Below are 26,031 nucleotides of genomic sequence, written 5' to 3'. Positions count from 1 at the left end.
GCCTCGTTGGAGTGGCAGGATCTCAATTAGGTTATGATCGACATCTCTGCCGTCTATTGTGTGTTGTGTGGTTGTGAGCGTTTTAGATGTAAGTGTGGCCACGCGGCTTTCAGGCGTGGTGGTATGTGTGTTGTAGCCAGTTTGAGTTGGGTGTGTGCCTGTTTCCTGTAGTGCGATTACGCTTGGTGTCGTTTTGGCGTTACTTATGTACTGTCTCAGTGACCCTTGCTTGCGTTTGTAGCTGCGACAATTCCATTGCCAGATTATGAGTGGGTTTTCGTTCCTGTGGTTGTTTTTGCTATTCGTCCTGGCTGATGGGTGGATTGGCAGGGTGTCCCTGCTCTACTTCCTGTTGTACTAGTGTTCTAACTTTCTTGCGTCGCTGATCTTTTGCGAGCCGTGTTTCTTCAATAACACTTGCCAGTTGCTGGATGCTTTGTTGCATTGCTAGGAGCTGCCGTTGCAGTACATCAACTTTCTCCTCGACTTGTGCGATTTCTGTTGGTTTTGCTGATTCCGCGAGAATCATCGGTTCAGAACGTTCCGAAGATGATGGCATTGAGGGTGGGGTTATTGGTGTGGAATGCTGAGTGGCAGTACGAGTGGCGTATAGTTCTGCAATCTGCGTGCGAAGTTTGTTGTTTTCTTCATGAAGGCGTTTGTTTTCTTCTCTGATGGGCTTTAGCTCAGCTAGAATTTGCAGTTGAACATCAGTATTGTTTATGAGTGAAGAATTGTGTGGGATGGGTGCTGTGTGTAGACGCGATGACAGGGTGTTGTCTTGGTTGGCTGTGTGAGAGGGGAAAAGCCGTGCTGACCAGCTCACCGCTTGTGATCCCGGTACAGCAGGTCCGCTGAGGTTCCGGGTCCCTCCTTGTTGGTTCCGCGAGCAGGAGCGAGACCTGGAGCGGGAACGCCTCCGTTGCTGGTCTGTACGTGACCGAGACTTCGACCGTGAGTAGTCCCGGCGGCTGGTCCTTTGGGATGCTGAAGATGCCTTCTTCAGTCGATCAGGGCACTCCTTGGAAGCCGTAGGATGAGGCCCCTGGCATAAGGCGCACCGGGGGTGACAGGGGTGGTCCTGAGCGGGGTTCCGTGTACCACACTGGGGGCATACGTTTGCTTCTGGAGTTGGGCATACATCGGTCCGGTGGCCGACTTGGTAGCAGATGCGGCAGAAATGTGTGGTTGGTCGGTATGGTTTGAATCGCACTTCACCGCTGTAGTATCGCACGTAGAAGGGTACAGCCTTGCCAGTGAATGTGATCACTGCCGCAGCGGTTTGTCCGAGCATACGGGCATGTAAGATTTCTCGGCCAGGTGCACAGAGTCCGTTAAGGAGGACTTCTGTGGGAGTTCCTGCGGGAATGCCGTGAATGACCCCTTTGACGGAGCTGTCGGGTGCCGCCACGTATGCCGTGACTGCAAATTTTCGACCGCCCAGGTGAATTGTAGTGATGCGACGGATGCTCATAGCTAGCTCTTCGTTTGGTGTGCTAGCAATAGCGATGTTTTGAACTGGGTCAATTCTTACAGTAAGGGTCCGTACGTGTTCAGTAGTGGGGTGCTGACATGCCAGCTGGATGCCTTCAGCAACCTGTGGCGTGGTCCAGGTGGCAAGGTTGCGTCCTTCTCGGGGGCGGATGATTACCTTGAGGTCATTTCGGGGTAGCGGTGGGAGTCGGGCTTGTCGAGGAACCGATGGGTGTCGGGGTTGGAGGGGTGGATTGGTGGGAGTCGATGTTTTCTTCCGACCGTACTTAACAGTGAGCCAGTCTCCACCGGCAGGTTCATCAGGAAGTGGGATTTGTGCGTGCTCGAGATTCATCTCGGTGCCATCATTGGTGGCCATTGGAGCGCCGAACTGGGCCAAGGTCTTCGGCTAGACCGTACCCGTCGTTAGGCTTAGCTGGGCGGGCGCCTCTTGCGAAGTTCAGAGTCCGGTAATTCGTGGAGCAAGCGACTCACAGTATAGCTTTGGGTGTCCACGTGTTCCGCTCGACGTAAGGAGTCGAGTGAGGCTGGTTGTGGCGGCGCTGACGTCGATTATCCAGGGTTTAGCGATGTAAAGGCGGAACCCATGTGCGGTGCAACCGTGCGCAGCCTCTTCTTCTTCTTCCTCTGATTGTTTATCTGTTCACGTGGCTGTGACTCACGTTGGCTGAGTGTATAAGTACGACCTGGTTTTCAATAATAAACATTGTTGGACGTTAGCGCTGTGCGTGTCCCTGTGTGTCTTCTTTTGTCCAGTATTTTATACGCGCTATCGTACACCCCTTGATGTTGTTGCTCAGAACTATAGAATGCGCACAACAGTTCTTTCAGCTTCTCACTCGTCCCATGGCCTCTCGGTGATGCCAGGTCTCAATCCGTTTGTTATTATTATTATTATTATTATTATTATTATTTAGGGAACACCTGCCTACTCTGTCGGGAGCAGACAATAAAAAGAGGAGAACAGGAGGAGAAGATAGGAAACAAAGAACTAGGAAAGAAAATACGAAATAAACAAATGACAGGGACGCGGAGAACAGAAAATAGGAACACGGAAAAAATGTCTTTAAACGGGATGACAAATCAGTCTTCTGCATGAAAGTTAGCAAGGCTTTATGGCCCCGGTCGCGTTGAGTAGCACTCCCTATCGGAAACAGGGTCCCACACTTGAGTCCAATCAGTCCATATTCCCTAATTAGCAGAGCGCACTGTCTGATGAATGCAGGACACTCCAATATAAGGTGTTCAAGTGTCTCACAGGACGTACACGGCGGACTGTCCGCGTGTCTCTTTCCGGCAAGCGAAATAAAAGCATATTGCTTCAAATGCTGCCAAACTTAACTCCTTGGGGTGTTTCTTAGCTGCACAACGTTATTCGTGAGGATACTGGTTTAATGACAACGGCCAAGTCAACCGCGACCGACAGAAGCAAGATTACTTACGAAATATTGCACTTGGGCACCATAGCCAGCCAAGTACTTCTGATGAGTCATCAGCGTGCTGAACACTGCTGGCCGGTATTAATAAAAAAAAAGGAACCCTTATGCTCGAACAGTTCGTATAATCAGACGCCAGCCAAATGTAATAACAGTCAAACTATTAGCAAATGTGTCTGGCCAATGAAAAATGTCATCAACGAAAATATTTGTGAATCCGGCCTCTAAAATTTTTTTTCAGTATACCTTTGTAATCGCTTCGCGACTGCGTCGGTTCTACCCATTCTTTGCCTCCTCTCCCCCTCCTCTGTACCATGCTATCTAGCTTTCCTATGTACTTGCACGCTGGTAGACCGGTAAGCGCTGCAATTTCTGCAACGCATTTGCGGGGGCTCACGGATAATTACAGTTGTCAAGAGCTGATGTGGCGATGCCCAGGAAGCTCCACAGGGCATTGTGTGCATTCGACGCGGTGAAAAAACTCTAGTCGAGTTTCTCCCGTCGCATACACACGCTCTGAAGCACCCCCCGTCGCGGTGTGTCACACAGCAGCAGTAGTGGGAAAGCCTAAAGGAAAGGGCAAGAAAGCTTAGCTTTTAAAAAAAGAAATATTGTACGGCTACAGCTATTTTACAGGGATGAAACGCAAAGAATGTGCTAACTGTAGGAGGATAAATATAGGAATGCTTATCGCAGATAAATATAGGCCCTTACGTTTCGCGCTTTCATAGTGTGTGCCCGTCAGCTTGGCGTAAGCGTTAAATGCCGAACGAATTCGCCCTCTTTTAAGGTCTATTAGCATACAGTGCTCCTCCTCTCAGGCCTTCTTCTCGCTTTCTTCTATAGGCATAAACGTCTTCATTCTCATGGCACTTCATATGATTGCGTTCCCCCCCCCCCCCTTCAGCTGGCACTAACCGTAAATCCTAACTAAATTGTCCACTTCTGCTGAAAGAAGCACAACGAAAGCTAATGTACCACGCACCAAATAACCATTACTGACAAAATCGGTTTGCGCTTGTGAACAGTTCGTAACTGACTGCTATTCAGCAAGGATTCAACTTGCCATTTGCCTCTGAAACGCCAACGACGACTTCGTTAGTGAGATTGGCTCCTTGGTTTGGGCGACGGTCCGCCGGCACGAGCCATAGCTTTAATAAGGCTGAACGGTTTTAGACAGGCACAACATCCAGGTGCAGCGCTATCGGTAGCCGGAAGACGCAAGAGAAATGCATGTGAACTAGGCAGGGGCGTATGGGGAAGCTACGGGCGATATAAGCATTCGTCAAATGGCAGTTTCGAGGACGTTGAGAAGCGATGAAGCTGGCGTGACATTGTGATTGTCTTTGAGGAGCACCATCGAGGCTGCTGAAAGGCAGTACGTGGCCAAGTACCTCGGTTTTTGGAAGGAAGATATGCAGCATTATTGGGGCGTTGTTCTCGAAGAGAAGACCCCATAAGGGAACGAGCAACAATGAATACATTGTTGCGCCAAAAGAAAAATGGAGACTAACGAGGGCAAGTAAGAAACGATACGTCGAGTGTTGTATTAATCAGATCAGATCTAGCACTATGTATTCGTCAAATCTCAACGAACTCGCCCAGAAACAAGGTCTTCTCAACTACATTGCTAGTACAGTGGGCCCCTTCTTTACCTTGTGTGCTTCAAGCTACATCAACCATTTTTGTCATCTTGTGCAGTCAGTGTGTCAGTAAAGGCTCATCAGTTTCTGCATGTATTCAATATGTCTCAACCAACTCGCCCAGCAACAAGTTCTACTCGAGAACCAGAGAGTTACACGCACTGAAGAAGGTATCCAAAAAACCAGAAAAGACTACTGAAGGTAATCTGGAAACACGGAAATAGAGAAAATATCCGTTGAATACCTCTTGCGAAGAAAGTGGCCACAATACAGATGTGAAACGTGCATACTGAGAAGTTGTAAAGCTTTCGTTGCTCCTTCACAAATTTCGCACTAATGCACAAGCAGCGTATCTTCCGGGCTACAACCCACCGACGATACACGTCTTAACGTGTATCGAACCACGTGTATTATTGCCATAGCAATTATATGGACGATCCATGTGCATTTCTGCCGTTGGCATGGGAGTCGCCGTGACGTTCCCTATAAAGTCCACGGGCGATAAAATCATCGTCGCGCGCCGTATGCTGTATGTGCCAGTGAAAGCGTGAGAGAGTGATACGGCCATCGCGGCTCAATCACGTGCACGCAACGGCAGAAAGTGGGGAGGAAGCGCACCGCCTTCCGCCGCGCGCAAGGATTCGGGTAAAGGGTAGGGAGGGGGGGCGCGTTCTACTTTGGGCGGCCCGGGCGGCCGCGCGCGCCATGCCGGGCCGCTGTATCTTGTGTAAGGGTTGGGGTCGGGCATGAAATAGATGGTAGCTGGCCCATGCCGTCGTCCAACTCATCCACGCTCAGGACGTTGATGAAATGACTTGTTCTCATCGAGGATGAGGAATATGGGATTTATTTACAGTATCTACATGAGAACGTTACAGTTCATCAGTCTAGCATGACTGAAAGAGATTGCATCCTGAAGAGCCGACAACGGCTGCTTATAAACACTCTGTCCTCCCTAGATCCCTAGGTGAGGGAAAACGGCCGTTCAACCTTCGACCAATTCGGAGCGTCCAAAGTCATCGTAGTCAACCCGTCTTTGAGTCTTTGAGGGGAAGGGTTTACACACTCACTTCCGCACAGGTTTCGCTGACCACACCGAGGTGAGAGGGTTTTCGCAGACACGGGCCTTGCCCAGAGCAGGTGCCTCTTGATCCCAGAGTTGACCCCGCACAATGGCCGCCGCGACTGTCCATTGACTGACGACTTCTAAGGCCCGTGAGACGGCACCCCAAAACATCGTCTTTAGGAGTACCCCGCTTCAAACAAACCGTGACGGTGACGGCGAATCCACTAACAATACTTGGTCCGCCGACCGCGTCTAGACATCGCGGCGCCGAGTGGCTGTGGACGCTGCGCATTGACGTTTTTACAAAGCGAGTCACCGCAGCGGGCTGAGAGAGTTCGGAGGTTGCTTCAACGTAGATCGCCAGCCCCCGCAGGCCGTTCGTAACACTTGGAAGCCATCTGCGACGGTACAGTGTCCGCGCTGCACTGTGTTTTCGCGGCGCACTTCGCGTTGATGCGTGCGGCTGTACCATGGAGGTTATAAAAAGAAATTCTGGAGCGGCAGCAATCGCAGATTCCTACTAGCAGAGGTTAAGGCAGCGTTTGCCCATACTTCACCTTTGAAAGTTTGTTGAACTACGCGGAGAACAGCCGCAGTTCAACTGCTCTTGATCTGTTAATATAAATTCTAGACTAATTGGAAAAAAGTGCAATGATGTTTCAGGCTAAAACCCTGCCATAGGCTGAGTACTGACACCCTGATCTCCCGTACAAGTTGCCAAGACTTTCAAGCTTCATCGTAAAACCAGCGACACAGACAGGCACATCGCGAAGCATATGTAGGGCAAAATTGCCCTTGGTTAAAGTCATTCGAAGTGAGAACAAAACGCTTCCTGTCCTCCGCCAAAGGCCAACTCTAATGGATTCCCCTGGTAAGATGGAGGTGACTGGCTTCACCATTAGGACATCATCTCCACTCCACAGGTGTGATTGTTTGTTGGTTTGTTTGTTTTTAACAGCGAAGCCGTTTATGGCTAGGTTCTGGCAGATTTCGTCTCCGTGGACAAAGACAATTTTTCATACGTGGGCCGATACTGAAGATAGTGGAATACTGACCCGCGGCGCTGGTGAATCAGCCGTTAAGCAGGCGTTAAGCACTCCCCATACGGGGACCGATCACTAAGGTAGTGGAATACCGGGATCGACCCGCGATGGAGGTGCAGTTTGCCATTAAGCGGACGACATTCACAGCTTCGCTGGTCATCCTTCTTCACAGAGTGGAAGGGCACTGAATATTTTTTAAACTTCCTTGGGTTGCACGAAGGTCAATTCACTCGTGGCTGCTGCCGCGTTTCCTCACTGCAGCGTTTTGACAGCGAGTTTCCGCGGTCATCGAGGGAGATATGTTCATGTTGGCTTCTGCGTGCGCGACACCATGTTTTTTAATATTTAATTAGTATGCCTATATTTACAAGTTTATACGGCCGATAAATTTACGATCCTTGCTGTATATTCCTGTCTATTAATAAAAAGTCTACTGCGTCATTTTGTCAACCAGGTTAAAATTTTTTGCCATTCGGACCGTACATAGGTAGGCGCAATGCATAAAACGTTTTTCCAAGAATCATGCATTGCTTCCACCTGTATATAGACTTCTTGCCTTCTTCACGCCACCTCCACCCCACATAACAAACAAGAAAATCACTGAGCGATGCGTTACAGGCCACACTACGAAGTTATGGACAATACCAGCAGCAACTAGAGCTGGGGCAGTAATGCTGCAGTACGATTTGGCCCCGCAAATAGAACACAGGTCAATACATGACCAGCGCAAAATGCCACCAGCTCAAACAAACTCATTTCGCCCTTACGTCTGCAACACTCGCGTAGACATCCATTACAATAATGGCTCCACTATCGGCGGTCCAGCACGGCGCACTTCCCGTAGGAGTTCACAGCACGAGGCAGAGTACGATCCACACAAGGAGTCGCTGCAGATGCGGAAGGCAGCAAGCGGCGTGCAGGAGCCTAGCTAGACAAGTCGTAAAACTAGGCTTCCACTCCCACTTGAACTTTAGGTACGAGCCTGAAGAGAAAGAAAGAACACCGAGGGGGTACAGAAAAACGAGCGATCGAGCTTTACTTCTCTCTACTCGGGGCGCGGGGCGAACGTCGCGTCATTTGTTGCTCGAGAGCAAGCTAGGTCACGGGAGGAAACGCGCGGGCATCCTGCGGGCCTGTTTCTCAGCCGTACGTGAACAGCTAGCTTTGTTGTCCGGACGAAATATAAACAAAAAAACGAGAACGGGAACAGGTGTTCGAGTCGCAAACAAAACGACCCGAAATAAGGAAAATAGGGACAGAGCTCCCTGCGGACCAGGTAGCAAAGAGCTCTCGGGGCCAGCACCGTAGGCGCCTCGACACGCCTAAAAGCTGCGCGCCTCACTTTCTCCCGCGCTCGCGTCTGAAGGAGCGGGCGCTCGGAGCAGCCCCGACTGGGCGTCTGCGCGCCGCCAGCGCCACGCTGACGATCGCGATCTGCTCATTCGGTGCCCAGACGCCTGTGCGGTGCGTGTGCGCGCGTGGTGCGTGAACGACCGCGGACCGAAGCGGCGGTCCCACGGCGTTCTGCCTGGAGGTGGGACCTCGGCCCAGTTTCGCTGTGCGGTGATCGGGGGCGAGTAGTCGACGGCCAGTGCTAGAAGAAGGAGTTCCTACACGCTGTGGACCCGGCGGCCAGCCGCGTCCATGGAGGCAACGTGCCGGCCATGGAGTTATGCGTCGCGAGCCCCGCCTGTGCCACTTGCATCGGCAGCAACCAGCGCGGTGTTCGACGACGTCGCTGGGTCACCCTGTTCCTGCTCCTGGTCGCTGCCGTGTCAGGTGAGGGGGGCAGGCCGCGAACGCCTGCCGTGACGAGATGTTGCGGCGCGCTCGTTCACGCGCGCATCGCTTTGTCGCATGGCTCACGCGTTGGCGGGCGGAGTTATAGAGCGTGTGCGTGTCTTCGTGTGTGCGTGTCTGCGTGTGTGCGTGTGTGAATGCTCGCTCGTCAATGCCTTCGTTGTGCAATCTTTCGCGCATGTCCAACTTTCCGAGAATACGCCGACAAATGTTCACTCTCTCCAACTGGAGTCATAAACGGCATCGCTAGTACATCGCTAAGGTCACCCTATGGCATACAAACACGCGTACACAAGGGCGGTACGCAGCTTCCTATAACACCTTTTGCTTAGCTGCAGTAATTTACTTGTCCCCGTTGGTGCTGCAAGCAGTACAAGCCACTGTTTGGTAGGCTATGTTCGAAGAATATACCGGACTGGTGTTGGTAGCTGCTAATACGTCGGCACGTTAAACAATGACTTTCCTATAGAATATTTAAGGGGACTCGGCATAGTTGCAAAGGACGGAGAGGGTCCCGTGCCGCGGACATTCTCTCGCTCAAGATACGGAGAAATGAATTATTACACGCTGTAGCAGCAGCTATTAAAATTCGGCAGTGCCAGCCATTCTTCCTGGGAAGGATAGCTGATAGTTAGCTATCATGAAACCCTGATAGCTGGTTTAACGAATACTGATATATTCAGCATAAAGGGGCACTTGGGACGAACTCTTCTGATGTTTCCTGCTTCACGACACTATGGTCGATGAATAAACGTCTACGCTAAACTAAGCTGCAGCGCGATCGCCACACAGCGATATTTCTTTTATTAGTCTTGTGTGAGGAGCGTAATTCTCTGGGCCTAGTCTGCTCATTACTAACTTGAGAGCCTGGACTAGTGGGTAGTTAGACAACAGATGATGTATTGCTCGAAAATAAAAAGTGCCAAATAGAGGATAATATGCGAGGCGGATTAAGCGTGTACATGTTTGGGCGTCTTGTCCTATTGATTATCATTTTGTTATACGATACCCCCACTTTAGCGCTTTCCTAGCCTTCGGGAGCGTTTCAGGAAGATATTACACTCGGTGTGAAGAAACCAAATAAAATTTATGAAGAGCCAACTTCGACTCTTATCCCAAAATGCGTTTGGCATGCTTTGGTAAGTGGTTAGTTGTGACACTATGTTGCGGTATTGTTCTTGCTCAATTCACCACCGTGCCTTACCCTTACGCTGGAGGAAACCGGTATTTCGAGTGCCAATTCCACAAGCACCTCCCGTACAACGTCTGCGACCAGAGGTGCTGCAGCGTCTTGACGACAGCGTCTCTGAACGGTACCTGTCACAAAGAGAAAATGCGAGCACGCTCCCTTTATCACAGGAAACACCGCGGTTTTCAGTGCGGTTTTCATAGCTGTGTTTCTAGCGTGTTTTTTACCGTGCGGTTTTACCTTGTTAGACTTACCTAACTTCGGGATCGGTGCCCCACGAAAACGGTCAGACACGAAAATACCGCGTTTAGTTCCTGAAGAAAGCTAAACGCGTTAATGATTACGAGTGCATTTGCTTCCTCATAATGCCGAATAAATTTCGAGCACTCCAAGGGATAGCTCTTCCTTCTCCTTCTCTGGTAAAAGAAAAATTTGGCTGCTTTGAAACTGCAGCCGTTCATTTTTCCATAAGCTATGTCTTTATTACTGTTTGTTGTTTGGTATCGATTTCGCAGTTCGTGAAGTGCAATGTTTCACTTAACCGACGTACTTATGGCGTGCTACAGTTCCTCGAGCAACTGTGTCCAGTGTGCATGCGTGCAAGAGGTGGAGAGAGAAAGCGAGTGCGTGTTTGCGTGTGTGTGTGTGAGATATATATATATATATATTGCGAAAAATATATTAGGTATGCTCAAGACGGTATCTATTTGTCGTGTCCAATACCAGCAAAATATTTTGAGCCCAAATTTCACCTTCTGCTTTTTTTTTTTCTTTTGCTCAATACCTGTAAGCCAATGTACTGGGCAATTTTACTAGCTCTCCGTGTTCTCACAAATTCTGTCAGCAATTTTTTTACAGGGTACGTGTTTGGTCAGAGGAAGAATTCAGAACTCGTATGAGGAGGTTTGCGCTGAACGATCGCTGTAAACGTAGTTGCAACAGGAGCACTGCATGAACCAGCAAAGGAGGTTTAAAAAATTATAAATACGCGTGAGATTACGTACAATACCCTTTTTGAATGCATAATATGGCACGTGATGAGACAGTTTGCCCCCACGCTCGACGGCAAAGTGATCGTAAACTTTTCGCTCAGTTGGTATTCACCGTCAAGCTCTTTGTGTTGCATCAGAGGCGTGCCGCCAACCATAACACGCCGCTTAGCCGGCAACGCGGAGGATCCGGTTGATAGTAAGCAAATATCTATCCTAACAGCTCGACACAGATGGCGTCTTACACAAGTGGCATACGAGTTTTACGGCGATAGCAGTTATATGAAAAATTCGAGCGAATTTTTGCTGTCGTCGTCGCCTTGAGGTCTCGTATATGTTTAGGTATATGTGCTACATGTTTTGCCATGCTATATGACATGCGGTATATGCGGGCTGTGTGCCTCAGCATTCCATCACTAAAATTGCAAATATTCTTCAGAATTTCGAGAATGGCAGCCTACAAATAAATGTCATGAAACAACAGACCCACAATGCATACCTTTCATCTTAAATCTTCTCCGACTTAAATAATAAAATTGCGAAACAATACCAGAGCTCATACCTGAAAATGACGTAAAGTTATCGACGCGGCTGTGCGCTACCTCCGAGATCGGTCCAAAACAGAGGTTTAGATATACTCGATACAGAAAAGGGGTGGTAACGTCGCTATGAAAGGCGTTGTTGGCTTTAATTAATAAATACAAATAAAATTGTCCGATGGCAACACTCAAACAGAGGATCCATAGCACAACAGCTCGTTCTTACTTAGTAAGCTTAGGCTTACTTTAAGTCATACTCCCATTACAGCTACGAGTCTTACACTTCGTGTAATATTTTAACATGTTGCTATCGCATTCGTTGCTTTGCCCTTATGGCGAAGCTGTGACGAATACAAATAACACTCTTGGCATTGTATGGCCAGTCTTTTCCTTTTTCGGCTATTTAGCTGTGTAGCGATCACACCAAAAATGTGAGCCGTTCCCGAAGATTGTGCAGTATAATATGTGGGCCATTCACGTGCGAATGTGCCGGTGGGCATGTGCCGCTACGTATGTTCCACTACTCAGTGAACCTCTCTGAAGCTAATTCGGGTCAATGTGAGAATGTCACTAGGGCTGTGCGGACTTCACGGCGGCACCGCCAGAAGGAGCAGCGTGTCCAGAGGAAAGCGTCATAGAGAAGTCCCGCCGCAGTACACGCCTCATACATGACGCGTTTCGGCTATTCGCATACTTGGATAGTCATCACAGGTCAGTTCTGCCTGAATGTATCTTTAAGTTCGGAACGATAGAACAGTTTTTCTGGCTTTGAACTACTAATTCTCTTTTATTTCTTTTTCTACATAACTTTCATGCGGTGGTGCCCTGTGAAATACAGCGTCAGGAACAATAGAAGATGTTTTAATTTGCACATTTTACATGTTTCCATTGGTGATTTGCATAAGTGATACCGACGCAACTGAGGGAGAAACAATAGTACACCAGTGCCCACAGCACTTAGGTTCTCGCATTGTGCGTTGGTTGAAGAAACTGCCGTTTGACACTGGGATAGCAGTGTAAAGACCGAACAATGCATTGTGTTTACCCTAATTATGTAGCAGTGCGCGGCGCAATACCGAAACGATAATTCATGTGTCGTTGGCATACGTGATCTTTCGTAGTATGGAAGTAAAACGAAGTTGCAGTTCACGCGGTTTCCTTTACTTACGTGTTGCATTGTTCAAACAAACTGAATCTAGTGAGTCTGGCGAGCACGTGGACAGTAGCATCGAGTAAGTTCTTTGGCTTATTTATGAAAGCCTCAAAACACTCACCAGTCGCACTTAATCTGCAGTGTGTACCTGCGGCAATGGTTGCACACACGTTGATTCCCCGTGCGTGTCTCCTCTTGCTTCGTCTAATTAACGCCAGAGAGGAGTTACGCGAGGGCCGCTTGATTGTAGACAAAAGCAAATATGGCATCTTCTCTTTTGTGCCAATGTAGTACCGCGCGGACTTTAACCACGCTTACAAGCGTATCAACCTTCTGTATGCCGTCTTAATCACTCATCGATTCGCTTTCACTCTCTCTCTATCTGTCTCTCTCCCTTCATTCTGTGCATCTAATACAATCCTTCGGTCCTGTATTTCCTGTTTTTTTTTCACATTTTCATAGAGGATATGTATTCGTTGTTTCATTTCCAAATAGAAGTCTGATTCTACCGACGGCACGTAGCCGTTAAAACGGCCGTCAGAACCACAAGGTATATGTATGTCGCATGAACACAACCGTGCTGACGTCTTATTCTTTCCAGTTTTCTTTTTTTTGCTGATGCCGCCCAAATGTGGACTGTCCGACGCGTAACTCCTAAAAACGGCAACGAAAAACCGGCAACCAGCGCTTGTTGACGACACGTAGACTGTCCATTTCTCTTAATTTTTGCTTGTTTCACAAAGCCACCAGCGCACTTTATTTTGACGGACGTTGCGTGGTCATAGCAACGGCAACTGATCCCCCTGCGAAACGTGGGAGCGGAGAGAATGTGTTAGCAACTGCTGCTCACACATCAGCAGCCGCCAGCGACAGGCCGCGATAAGCTTTCGTTCGGGTAGAAACAATACGCACTGGTCTGTCAGGTCTCCTCTTACGCTTCGAAGAAGAACAAACACGAAAAAAACGTTACGTTCTTTCTTTTACCTTCTTCATGTGAAGGAGAGCGGTAAAGCGTTAAGCCTTTGAACAAGCAAGCATGTAAAACATCCATCGTACGGCCTGAACTTGGCCGGCGCCGGCTTTCTTACAAGCGTGCTTTACCGCACCCTTGCTGTGCTTGCAAAGAAGCATACGTTGGGGAGACGTCAAGCGGGACTCTCGTAAATCACAAGAATGTAAAAGCAAGTGTTGGTGGCCATAAGTGACGCCGGATACATCCTTTGCAGTGTTGCGTTGTGTTTCGCAGTACTCCACCATTCAATGATTTATTATAAAGAAATGTTTCTTAAAACGCACAACTCTATTTTTTTTTGAGTCAGAAGAAGAAATCAGAAGAGTCTCACCTCTGTCGGCTACAAACTATTTCCTTTAATAATTCAGCTAAACTCCACGCCATTTGGCCCAAAGTCTTATCGGCACTGATCAAATTTTGTGGCCAGAAGGCAGACTTATACCACGGCCGCTGGATAAAAAGAACAGTGCTGCCTGCCGCGTCAGGCAGGTTCCAATGGGAGCGACCGTCTCAGCCGTGGTTGCATTTTAGGCCGCTTGCCTTGGCCGAGCGCCACAAGCCGTCAGGCATGGAATGAGAGTGCTTCCACGTGACGGTGTTCCAAGCGCGTTCTTGATGCATTTTCTATGTTGAACCCAGACAACGGTCCCCGACTCGTGGGGCAACGGTGGATTACAAAGTTTTCTATGCACGCGACAGGCCACACGTTTCTTTTTCAAACGAAGCTTGTATTGCCTCACTTGTGTGGGCGTCGGTATTGGTGTTGCAGTACGAAAAAGCCCAAGCCGTGCGGAAATAAGAATTGTTTGTCGGGCTGTGGATTCGACCCACCGACCTCCGGGTCGCGAGACTACCACGCTAGCCGTATCAGCCACTCACTCTTTTTTTTCCTGTAGGACAGCCACTGCAGACACTGCATTGGACTGTGTCGGGACAGCAACGATAGGGCAGGATTAATGAAATCATTTGACTCACGTCGCTTGACAAGGCGAGGGCACGAACGTACGACCACGCGAAGGTGAGGAGCACCACAGAACAAACCTGTGAAAGCCTGTGTTTACGTGTGAATACTCACAGTATCATGGTGCATCAACCTGTGAATCACGTCACAGTATCACGACGTATCGAGCACCACCTTTGCAGGCTGGAATAGTTCTAAACTATTGATATATAGAGACTACCGCCCAAGGCAGCGTTTGCGAGGCCTCTCCCAGACACACATCTCAGAAGGAAAGCAGGACGTCAGGCCGGGGTCACGTCTCTACCCCTTTTCTTAACCGGTTGGGTCTCCGGTGGCGAGTTTAGAACTAACCACCTCCCGCAGCCGAGGTGGACGCCCTTAGCTCTAGACCACGGCTGCGGTACGATTCAGCCACTGTCGGTTCATTATACGCGCCCTGTAAACCGGGTTTTATATGCATGAAGAAGTAGATGTAGCGCAAGGCGCGAGCCAGTCACAGGCGTCCTCTCTCTCCGGGGGATGGTGGGCGATGATTGCGTGCTCGCTCGCCTCGCACCCGCCGTTTCCCGCCAGTTCAGGCCCGGCAGTCAGACGGGGAAGCCGCGTTTAGTTCGTTCTGCTGAATTGGATTGGATTGGAGAAACTTTATTTATGCCTGCAGTTGGGCGCTCGCGCACCCCGACGAGGGCCTACGTCATCCTCGAAGTTGTCGTTACTCGGCGCGGGTCTCCGCTCGCCGTTGCCGGCTCGCTGGGTCCGTGCCTTTCGAGCGCCTCGAGGACCTGCTGGACGGCCCAGAGCTGATCGTCTCGGTCGTAGCTCTTTGCGGCTGCCTCGAGCCGCGGTGGGAGTGTTCTTGATTTAGCGTCTTCTGGATATTTAATGCAGTCCCATAAGGTGTGCGTGTAGTCTGCGGTCTCCCTCCGGCAGACTCTGCACATATCTGTCGGATATGTCTCGGGGTACATGCGATTCATCAGTTTCGGGCTCGGTAGCGATCCGGTCTGGAGCTGTCTCAGTACTACCGCCTCCGCTCGGCTCAGTCTCGGGTGCGGGGGTGGAAGAGTCCTGCGAGCCAAGCGGTAGGCCTTCGCGATTTCATTGTAATCCGTCATGCGGTCCTTAGTTCCGAACCACGTCGGACGGTCTGTCGCCGGGGCGCGGTTGGTTAGCGCTCGTGCCGCGGCGTGTGCCGTCTCATTATGGTTCTCATTGCGTTCCGACGCGTCGCCCGCGTGCGCCGGGAACCACTTGAGTCGTACTTTTCGTTCGTCTAGTTTTACCGCTCGCAGTACGCGCTCAGCCTCCCTGCAGATTTGCCCTTTGGCGAAGTTTCACACCGCCTGTCTTGAGTCACTCAGCACCGTGTGGCAATCTGCGTCGGCGATGGCCAGGGCGATGGCTACCTCCTCCGCTTGTTCCGCTTCGGTGCTTCTCACGCTCGCTGCCGTCCTCGTGGCGCCGGTTGACGCCTCTATGACGACCGCTGCGAAGGCGTTCCGTTGGTATTCGGCCGCGTCCACGTACCGCGCGTGTTCGTCGTTGGCATGCTGGTCGATGAGAGCCTTGGCCCTCGCCGCTCTTCTTCCCTTGTTGAACTCGGGATTCATGTTCTTCGGTATGGGGTCGATTCTGGTCTGGCGTCGGACCTCTTCGGGGACGGGGAGCTTCATCTCCACCTCGTTCGAGCGTCTTATTCCCAGATCGTCCAGTATCTTCCTCCCGGCTTTGGTCATGGACAGCCGCTCCAGTTGAGAGGTCCGTTGCGCTTCGGCTATTTCTTCGAGCGTATTGTGTAGCCCGGGTTGTAACAAGCGGGTCGTGCTTGTGGACTCGAACAGGCCCAGCGCCGTCTTGTACGCTCTTCTGATGAGCACGTTGATCTTGTTTCGTTCGTGTTGCAGCCATCTGTGGTAGGCTGCAACGTAGGCGACGTGGCTGATGACGAAAGATTGGACGAGCCTAATTAGGCTCTCCTCTCTCATGCCAGCCTTTCGGGAAGTGACTCGTTTGAGGAGTCGATTGCGTTGGCTGCTTTTGCCTTGAGACGGGTGATGGTTTCGCCGTTCCTTCCGTGCTTTTCGATGACCATGCCTAGGATCCTAATTTTGCCGACCTCGGGGATCACGTTGCCGGATTTGGTCACGATTCTGATTTTTTCGTTTTCGCGTTGTCTGGTCTTGCCTCTGCTGTATTTGGTAGGTGGGAGTATGAGAAGCTCCGATTTGCTCGGCGAACATCTCAGTCCGGTGCCTTCCAGCTGGTCTTCTATTGCGTCGACGGCGGCTTGCAGCGCGCCCTCGATGTGGGCGTCGCTGCCACCGGTCACCCATATCGTGATATCGTCCGCGTAGATGGTGTGCCTGACGTCTTCGATGCGCCCGAGCTTTTCGGCCACTCCGATCATTACCAGGTTGAACAGCATCGGCGAAATGACCGATCCCTGCGGTGTTCCGGTGCTCCCGAGCTTCTTCTCTTGCGTCTGTAGGTCGCCTGCTCGTAGCTCGACGGTCCTGTCCGTGAGGAAGTCCTTGATGTAGTTGCAGGATCTTTTCCCCATGTTGAGCTTGGAAACGTGGGACAGAATCGCCGAGTGTTTCACCTTATCGAAGGCGCTCTGCAGGTCGAGCCATAGGATGGCTTTGTTGTCGCGGGCGCTGCCACCATCATCGATGATTTGGTGTTTGAGCTGCAGCATCGCGTCCTGCGTGCTGAGATGCTGTCTGAAGCCGATCAAAGTGGCCGGGTACAGCCCTTCTCGTTCCAGGTAGTCTTGCCACCTGTTGAGCAGGACGTGCTCCAGCACCTTGCCCACGCAGGACGTGAGCGAGATGGGCCGGAGGTTATCCGTGTCCGGCGGCTTCCCCGGCTTGGGGATCAGGATGGTCTTGGCTGTCTTCCACAGCTTTGGCAGCGCGCCCGCTCTCCAGCACTTGTTGTAGTATTTTGCGAGCTTTTCAATCGAGCCGTCATCGAGGTTCTTGAGCGCCTTGTTCGTGACGAAATCCGGGCCGGCTGCCGACCGGCTGTTGAGGTCGTGCAGGGCCGTACACAAGTACACAAAGAATACAGATGTAAGATATGCAAACAGGACACGACTACACTCAAACACATGCTATGGGAATTTAACGCCCAACGCAAAAACGAGTTAAACTCCGGGACCATATCGCTGAAGTGGGCCGCTGCTTTGCGCAGCTTCGACCTCAGCGACCAACTCTGAGCCGTCCAGCAAGCCCGCAAGGCGGCGATGACACAACATTTCCACGTCCTGTCGTGGGAAAGTTACTGCTTTGACTAGTTGGTTCGCGCTGAAACTTGAGGAAGCCAGCGAAAAAATTGAGACGCAAACACCGCAGCAAGAAGAGACAAGACAACGCTGGACTAGCAACTGATATATATTTGAAACACGGATCCCCTTCGAACATCAAACGACTAACGCATGCGCATTGCTCTTAGCAAGGTACAAAATCTTTAAGTTGATGAGTACACCATTTGCCCTAACTGATCTTTAAATTCAGCCTTTTATAAAAGCTACCTCTTTATCGCTCAGATAGATGGAACACTGGTGTATTTTCCTTCCTGTTGTATACTGATATAAAACGCCTCAAAGATTTCTCTTTCGGTTATCATCCTGCCCCTGCCAAGAATCATCATATCTTCAAAAGGTGGTGCACAAGCCATGCTGACGACAGCGACGACAATGATGAAATGCCAGGTGACCAGCGCCTTGAAAGATCTGGCTTTTGTGGGGAATAATGTTTAACGGATTCCTGGATTCACTTAATTTTCGTTGATTTAGCTACAACGTACATGCCAATCCCCATTCATGGCCAATACTCCAGAATGGACACGTATCACTACAATTCCTTCATAAGACCAGAATATCTCATGTCGGATATCTCGGAGGCACACCGATTTGCGAATACAGTGGATAATTATATTTACACGGGTTCTTTGATTACTGTATTTGTTTTGCTTAACCATTCGGTGTCTGCCACTGGGCATGTTCCACTGTGGCACAAGAGGTACACACTCCCTAAATGTTGCTTGACACGTGTCGTACTTTACTGTGCAGACACACCTGTTGTCATCGCAGTTCTTCCCTCGGCAAGGATCGCATATCGCCTTCGTATTGTGACATCGCTACGTGTACGTCTCACACATTGCATCCGCACGAATTGAAGTTTGCGTTTCGGCATAGCTTGTAAGCGTTGCAGTGCATAAACGTAACAACTGACTGACAATGAAGCTGTGACACTAGTGGTGGATAAAGGAAAATATTCCACGAGATTACTCGTTCAATAGGATGATAGTAAACAATATTGTGCGCATCGTCGTTCATTATAAAGCATAGATTCCAACATGTGCATTGGATCTGCGTGATTTATTTTCGAGGAGGTACCGGAGCAAGAATAAACCTCCCTTCTGCAGATTTTGTTCTGCTTTTAACATCTTTATTTGGGTACAACGTCGCTTGATTGCTCTGTGAGAATATCTAGAAGATATAATTCAACCACATGAAGGAAAACGTCACTCATGGTCGCGATAAACTGCACGCGCGTCAAAATGTGTGGATAGCGCCTCCCATCCCCCGCACCCCAGTTTGTCCTCCATAGGACACATTCTGACAGATGTGGCTACTCACGAACTTTCGGTCATCATATCCTCTACCGCCTATCCCGGAGTATCCAGCGATCACACCGTTCTGAGAAAGCGAAATTCTTCGCCGCTCCTCACGTGCATTGATAAATGTGCGTAAATAAGGCCTCCCGCGCCGTCTTTTCCCACTGCGAGGATGCGAGGAGGTTGCGCTGAGTTGGACCCGCGCGAGGCTGCATCGACACCGGTTTGCAAGTTCTTTATGGCCCGCGGATTGTCGGTAAACGTTTAGCTCGACTTGTTCCTTCTGCCCTCGTCAAGCTGCTGTTTGACTCACCGTATCTCCTGCGGTGTATCTCTAGCACCCGAGACTGCGCTAATTAAGGCTCCATTCTTTGTGGAAATTGTGGCAACAACCAAACCGCCCATAGAACAACCATCGATATACTTGTATTTGTTTTTGTGCTGTACTTTAGTCGATAGAGCCTGTTACGCACGTGTACATAAGAAGCACTACCCGTTTTGTGCCCCGGAGTAAACTACTGAATTGAAGAAAAACCTTGAGCAGAGCGATCGCTCTAAATACTCCGAGTACCTACCACCGCATACTCATATAGAAAGAACTACTGTATTGAACCGAACTGATCGCTACCAAAAACTCGGCGTTTCAGGAGAGGCAACTAGCTGTAATGAATATGCTGAGATAGCTTTGCGACTTCACAATAAGAAATATCGAGTTTGGGACTTCTATCTTTCAGGAAGGGTTAAAGTCCCAAGCATTTCGAAAAATATTCGAGAGGTGGAACTGAGATTGTCTGGCCAGGTAAGAGGAAGATATGAGGGGAGATGACGATGCGGATCGCACGCAAGAGGTTTTAAGGTTGCATCTCGGAAGTTATGAATGCGGATCGTCAAGGTTGCTCGGCACTGGCAAAAATTTTCGCCATCTTAATATTTGCTGATCGGGCATACTAACATAGTACGTGTCATCAATTTTTTATTGCATCACCATCCCCATTATTACTGCTACTGCAATGTCAAAGCACAAATTCAGTTTAATAAAAAATTCTCATTCAATGCGACGTTTTAGCTTCCTTTCTAATTTTTCAAAAAAGAATTATGGGGTTTTACGTGCCAAAACCACTTTCTGATTAAGAGGCACGCCGTAGTGGGGGACTCCGGAAATTTGGACCACCTGGGGTTCTTTAACGTGCACTTAAATCGAAGTACAAGAGTGTTTTCGCAATTCGCCCCCATCGAAATGCGGCCGCCGTGGCCGAAATGCGATCCCGCGACCTCGTGCTCAGCAGCCGAACACTATAGACACTGAGCAACCACGGCGGATCTTCTTGATCCTTGAAAGACAGTTTGAGAGGCACTGTCACTTCGATGACGCTTTCATTTAGGCTGTTTCCAGTGCGATTGAAGGCATATTCGAAAGAAAAAAATCAATCTCATGCAAACTAGATCGAAGCAGCTAGTTCTACGTCCAACTCTCGAATGAGGCTTGTTGGGACAGTTGGGTTGATTTATCCACGTGCTGTAGCTGTACCGGCGAAGAGCCTTGAACCGGACGAACCGGGGCGACTTGTGTCGTACTAAGAAGTAGACGCACATAACAAAGAAACAATAACACAAAAACAAGCAACAGAACGAGCACACAAGCTTGCGCCGCCTAAAACGCACCTCAGAAATCTTGATGTCTGGGCTTCCCGAGTGCCACAGGGTTCGAAAAGGCCGCATTTTTGTTCCTCACGACAGCGTCGATTGCTTTCTCAATCGATCGACGAGGGCACATTCCTCGGTTCCGCGTGCAACACGAAAACGAATATAGAAACGAGACGGCACAAGCGATCGGGTTGGAAAGAAACATACACAGCCAGTGAACGCCACACAAACGTGCGCACGTTCGTGCATTCGCATCGAAACGCCCCGCGCTCGCATTTGTGTACAGCGGGGTTTAGGAGGAACGCCGAAGATGCCGAGAGGGAAAGCTCGATGGCGAGATGCTCATTTCGCTGCTCCTTCGACTGGCACGATCGTTCCTTCCTCCGCCTGCTGCCCCGGCGAGCCCTAGCCCGAGGCCTGGGGCTGGCATCACGCTAAAGGCTTTAGATAGAAGGGCACCGTTATTTGAAGCCCCAGCTCTCTCTCTCTCTCTTTCTCTCTCTCTATCTCTCTCTATCTGTCCAAATGCGCAGCGCCGCGACCGGCTTTCTCCAATCATCATCTGTAATTCCCCACCTCCATAACCACCGTGAGGACGCCGCTGCCCTATGTGTAGCACGCCCATCGAGAACCTCTTTCCCAGCACTCACTCACCGATGCCCGCCCCCTCCCCTCCCTATCACCGCACCAAGCAACGTGCCGCTCCCGCACAGGCCTACGCTTTTTCTTTCTTATATCCAGCTTTTCCCGTTAGTAACGTAGACTGTACTGGCCGGCCTGGTCGGCCGTCCACGTGATGATACCCTTTTCCTCGCTCATTTCTTTTCGCGTCCAAATTACAGCGGTGAATCTTCGCCGCGTTATTTTCCCTACCGGTCCCGTCGCCGTCGCTCGCCCTCAATCCGTTTCCCCCGTGTCGCTCTCACCACGACGGTGTGTGCACGTGGTTTCCAGTTCCAGCGCTCGATTCGCGTAGGGCACCGCACTATCTTGCTTGCTTTCTCTTTCGCACAGGGCGAGCGAGTGGTGTGAAGGCCGCGCAGACAGCGCGAGATGGAAGATCCTCATATATTATTTCCGCGTCTCAGCGCGAGTGGCCGAAGAGAAGTGTCAGCCCCTAATGCGAACCGGCGCCGTCTTTCTTTTCCTTCACGCCTTTTGACTCTTCTTCCCTCTTTATCAATTTTCTTGCTCTGTTTATTAACTTTTTGTTTCATGGCGACACTGCCTAATGCACTTTCGTCACCTTCTTGGTCTTGGCAATTTCCTTCGCGTCTCAGCACCGCGTCCTCCCGTTTCCTGCCGCATCTCTTTCGGACAGCAGCGCGTCGAAACGACAGGGGTAATGGCTCGATCTGACGATGCTTGGGAAATGGGGACGTGACCACAGGCGCTGGTTCTTTTGACAAAATTTGTTGCTTTGGCATCAGACACGTGGCGCAAGGGCAATATCGGTGCTCAGCTAGGTAACCCAGCGTAATGTGCAGAGTTCAACGTAAAAGCTAACATAAAGAACGGAAGGGCTAGACCTAGCTCGTGAGCTGTCATAAGAGATCTGGTTATCTTACTTTCATCTGGCTCGGATTTAGGTGCACGGATTTAGGCAACCTGCGAGATGGAATAATAAGTTATACTGTTTATTTTACATATTTTTCAAGGGATTCTGTGTTTTATTATTTTCTTTCGTTACTGTGACAGCAGAAAATTGTGTCCATTTTTGTTAGGCAGTGGCAGAGAATGCCGGATCCTTTAGCAGGTCCTTATTGTGAACGCTTTGTAAGCACAATAAACAATCTCTTTAACGGCCAATTCATTCCCTGGGATGACAGGTGTTCATGTTTGGTGGCGAGTCATTTTTAAGTGACAGAGCTAAAAATCTGGCGTTGCAAGAAAACTTTGTAAGCAAGAATAGTTTGTCAGACCCTCCAACCGTTAGCGAAGATAAATCGAAAAGGAGAAGGCAGGAAGCTTTGCTAGGAAAGCATCCGGTTGGCTACCCTACTCTTGGAAAAGGTACAAGAGGAACATAAAGATGAGACAGATAGGGAAGACGCGGTGAATGTCTCTACGCGCCTGGACAGAATTAATCAGAGGCGCTCGCACTAGCCAGTCGACTTCAAAAAGCACAAAAGTGCCTTCACTGCCACGTAGGGCGATGATCGGTTGTGGCAGTGTTTAAGTAGAGTCTGCACGGCCAGTGGACGATGGTCTGGTCACCGCAAGGCGTTGGATATTGATTGTATTTATATAGCAAATCGAGAACAGTGGCAGACGAGGGCTCCATGTTCTCTTCGCAGAAATAAGCATCACATGTAGCACTCTCAGTCATTCTGTTTAGTGTTCAATAAGCTGTCGTTAAAACAACTCCGAATGACAGCCGACATTGAAGAGGTGCCTCGTGTTAATGTTAAGTTAATGGTTTAGTTTGTGCATACTGGTACCACCTTGTATGTGTGATACTCCGAAATTATATTGTCAGCTTAGGCAGCCGAGCAGTGGCAAACGGCTCTAGCAAAAGAGAAGCTAAGTGAATTCATCCCCGGTATTGGTATTCTCTAGGATTATCTCACGCTAGAGCACTTCGAGGTGCGAACGCAATGATAACCGTGGTACAGTGCTAGCCAATGGGACAGTAATGAGACGCAGCGCGTTGTGATTTATCACTGGAGTAAAGCCATTTAAAGAAGTTCTAAATTTTATTTCTCGATCCCTCAACTCAGATAACACGTTTACATCTTCTTTCAGTGTGTTATCAGGTCTGTCTGCCTGTCTGTCTTTGTCTATCTCTTTCGTTAAGTTTAATCTACACACAGTCAAACAAATACCACAGCACTGTAACGTCTGGCTGATAGATCTGTCGCGAAGTATACAGATTCTCTTAAGATTTCTTTCGTTTTAGAATGAAGATGTATGCATCTCGTCAACTTCCCCATCTTTCATCTCTTCCTCCTCCTACGCAGCTGCCTCCAGTCTAGGCGCGCTAAAGAGGTGGCGATCTATAGTTTCAGCGCAGCCATGGATATTGAAAACTTCAACCTCAATATCGATAGCAGCTCTTGCCGCCGGAAGAACAGAGCCCCCCGGGATCGCCAGAAAACTTGCGTGCACCCATCAGCTAACGAGATTTCTTTTTACCTCGACTCCTGATTAAAAAAAAGCCATACAAGAAAATGAGAAAGTCGGGAGCCCGATAACATGGGCCATTGTCTTGTCCTTACTCACTTATATTTATTTTTTTCTCGGGCTATTTGCGCCTTTGAAAGAAAACAAAAAGACGCAATTTCTGTTTTTCTTTCAGAAGGACTAATTAAAGGATCGGCTGACTGCAAGCTCCACCAATATTAAACGAAAAATAAAGTAGTGCTACACCACGTCTTGCGGCTAATGGGCAAAAAAATTTTTTCTTTATTTTTTTTTTTAATGCCTCCCTACGCTAGCCTTATGTGTCTTTTCTGAACGAAGGAATCTGGGACAGAAGCTGCGGTCCGGGCGCCTTCATTACATGCCTTTATCGCTGTAATTATCTTTCTGTTGCTCAAATTCCTACCGAAACTGCGAAGTCCACGAAAAAAAAAAATAAGAAACATTCTCTTCTCGTTTTCTCCGCTCCTTGACTGGCGGTCTAGAACGTTTAATTTCGCACAGGCGGAAACAGCCTGCCCTTCGTGAATGCTGTTCGGCCAATCGCTGAAAGCTTTAGAGTAACATAGATTTAGCTTGGAAATTATTTATAGCTCCGCGCAAATATCATAATTTTCTAGCGAGAGCGAATACAATTATACTCGGAAAAGCAAAGTTCGGAATCTTGAGTTGAATACGGAATATGTTTCTATTTCTAATAAACGTACGAAAATAAGCCTTGATAGATACTGTAAGCTTAGTCCGATTTCAGTTTGAACAAACTCAGTTTTATGGTCAGTATATTCAGCAAGGAAGCTTTTGAGGGAGAAAAAAGAACCTATCCGAACGCAGAATGTTGAAATGGTTGAGCGAGAATCTAAAAAAAAAAAAAAAAAAAAAAGAGGATGCTTCATGGCAAGTAGGCTTTAACCGTTCACTGCGAAGCCGCTATATGCGTACTCTTTTCTTTTTTCTTTCTTTTTTGCGAGCAGGCACTCTCCAGATATCGCAAGAAGCATTCGCGTGTGGCCACAGCCAAACAACCATAAAAGCAGAGTACATCAGATGTAATGCTTCGTTAGAAAAAAATATGTTTAATTCGTATTAGAGATCTTACACACTCGAAATTAGGAATCAATCTTGAGACATCGCAGACGTCTGCAATCATAAAGACTTTCAAATTTAATATAAGATTAGTGGACGCAATTCTGGATAGATCTTTGGGGTAGGTTGGGTTGTATACTGATGCATCCGCTGAGGTTTCTTATGTGTTCTTACGTTCTAATGACTTCTACCGGAGCTAGGAATTTGCCATTTGAACCGTCCACGAACGTCCGTACATGAACAACTCCTACACCAGTGGTTTATTACTACAAAGTGTTTCCGCACTTGTACACTGGCGTGGATGCCAACCGAGGTATTCACTGAAGTCCCCTTCTTTACTCCCTGGTGTCGCGGTGTGTTCTAGCTCCCACGTCCACAAAGTCCGCACGTGCGTAAACAAAAACAAAAAGAAGAACGTGAATATCTGAAACACGTTTAGCGCTTCAGGACGGAAGAAAATAGAAGAACAGCCAGGCGAAGACAGGACAGCAACTGAGCTCCCGTGATGTGACAGAGTAACCGTCCCTGTTTCCAATTCTCACTTCAGTGCGAACCACAACGTGGAGCCTAATAATGGAATGACGCAGCACCCTCTCTTTCGCAGGCAGCGCGTGGGTTCGACCACAAAGCAGTGCCACCCTCGTCTCGACAGCAAATTAAGTAACGCGAACGAGAAAAGGGCCGCGGAGGCGAACCACGTAATTAGCCGCGGAAAAGAAGCCTTTGCATCATCGATCATTCAATTACCTTGGCTGGAAGAAAATTGAATTTCTCCGCCCCGGCAGGAGCTCTCCGGCTCGGGACTCAAACTCCAAGCAAACAGTTCCTCGCTTTCCTCTCTTTGTACCTGAGGTCGTAAGGTGTCTTCGAGCGGCCGACGCCTAATCAACCACTTGCCCGGACAGAAAAGCGCATTGACGCCGAAGTGACAGCATCGCTACGCGAGGAAGAGTAAAAATAAATAGTTCCTTATAACGCGGATTCAATACGGGGGCATTTTTTGGGGTTGGGCTGTGAACCAGCTTTCTGACCAAAATTTATGACGTCACATCTTGCAGACAGTGCAGTCGTCCTGCTCGTTTGGTATGGGTGCATTCGACTTAGGACAAAGAGTGCGGAGATTTCGCATCAAGCACATGGCGTCTGCGTTGAGCTGCTTTGATAGTGATGTAGAATAATCACTGTTTATTTGTTTGTTAGTTTTTGTTTTGCATA

The 26,031-nt window shown here is 49.1% G+C and overlaps 1 protein-coding gene across 3 annotated transcripts in view; it reads left to right on the top strand.

Annotated features, from left to right (window-relative positions):
- Positions 1–8,136: 8,136 nt before the first annotated feature.
- The window catches only part of LOC126531025 (uncharacterized), a 79,889-nt gene continuing 61,994 nt past the window's right edge, over positions 8,137–26,031 (top strand). For all 3 annotated transcript variants that reach the window (XM_072288256.1, XM_072288255.1, XM_072288254.1), the window contains exon 1: positions 8,137–8,461. In XM_072288256.1, coding sequence (XP_072144357.1) covers positions 8,347–8,461 — 115 coding nt within the window. In that variant the 5' untranslated portion in view covers positions 8,137–8,346. The remainder of the gene's footprint in view (positions 8,462–26,031) is intronic.

The sequence above is a fragment of the Dermacentor andersoni genome, chromosome 5 (assembly GCF_023375885.2).
Source record: "Dermacentor andersoni chromosome 5, qqDerAnde1_hic_scaffold, whole genome shotgun sequence".
NCBI classification, from domain to species: domain Eukaryota; kingdom Metazoa; phylum Arthropoda; class Arachnida; order Ixodida; family Ixodidae; genus Dermacentor; species Dermacentor andersoni.
This window is presented reverse-complemented; position numbering and strand designations above follow the sequence as displayed.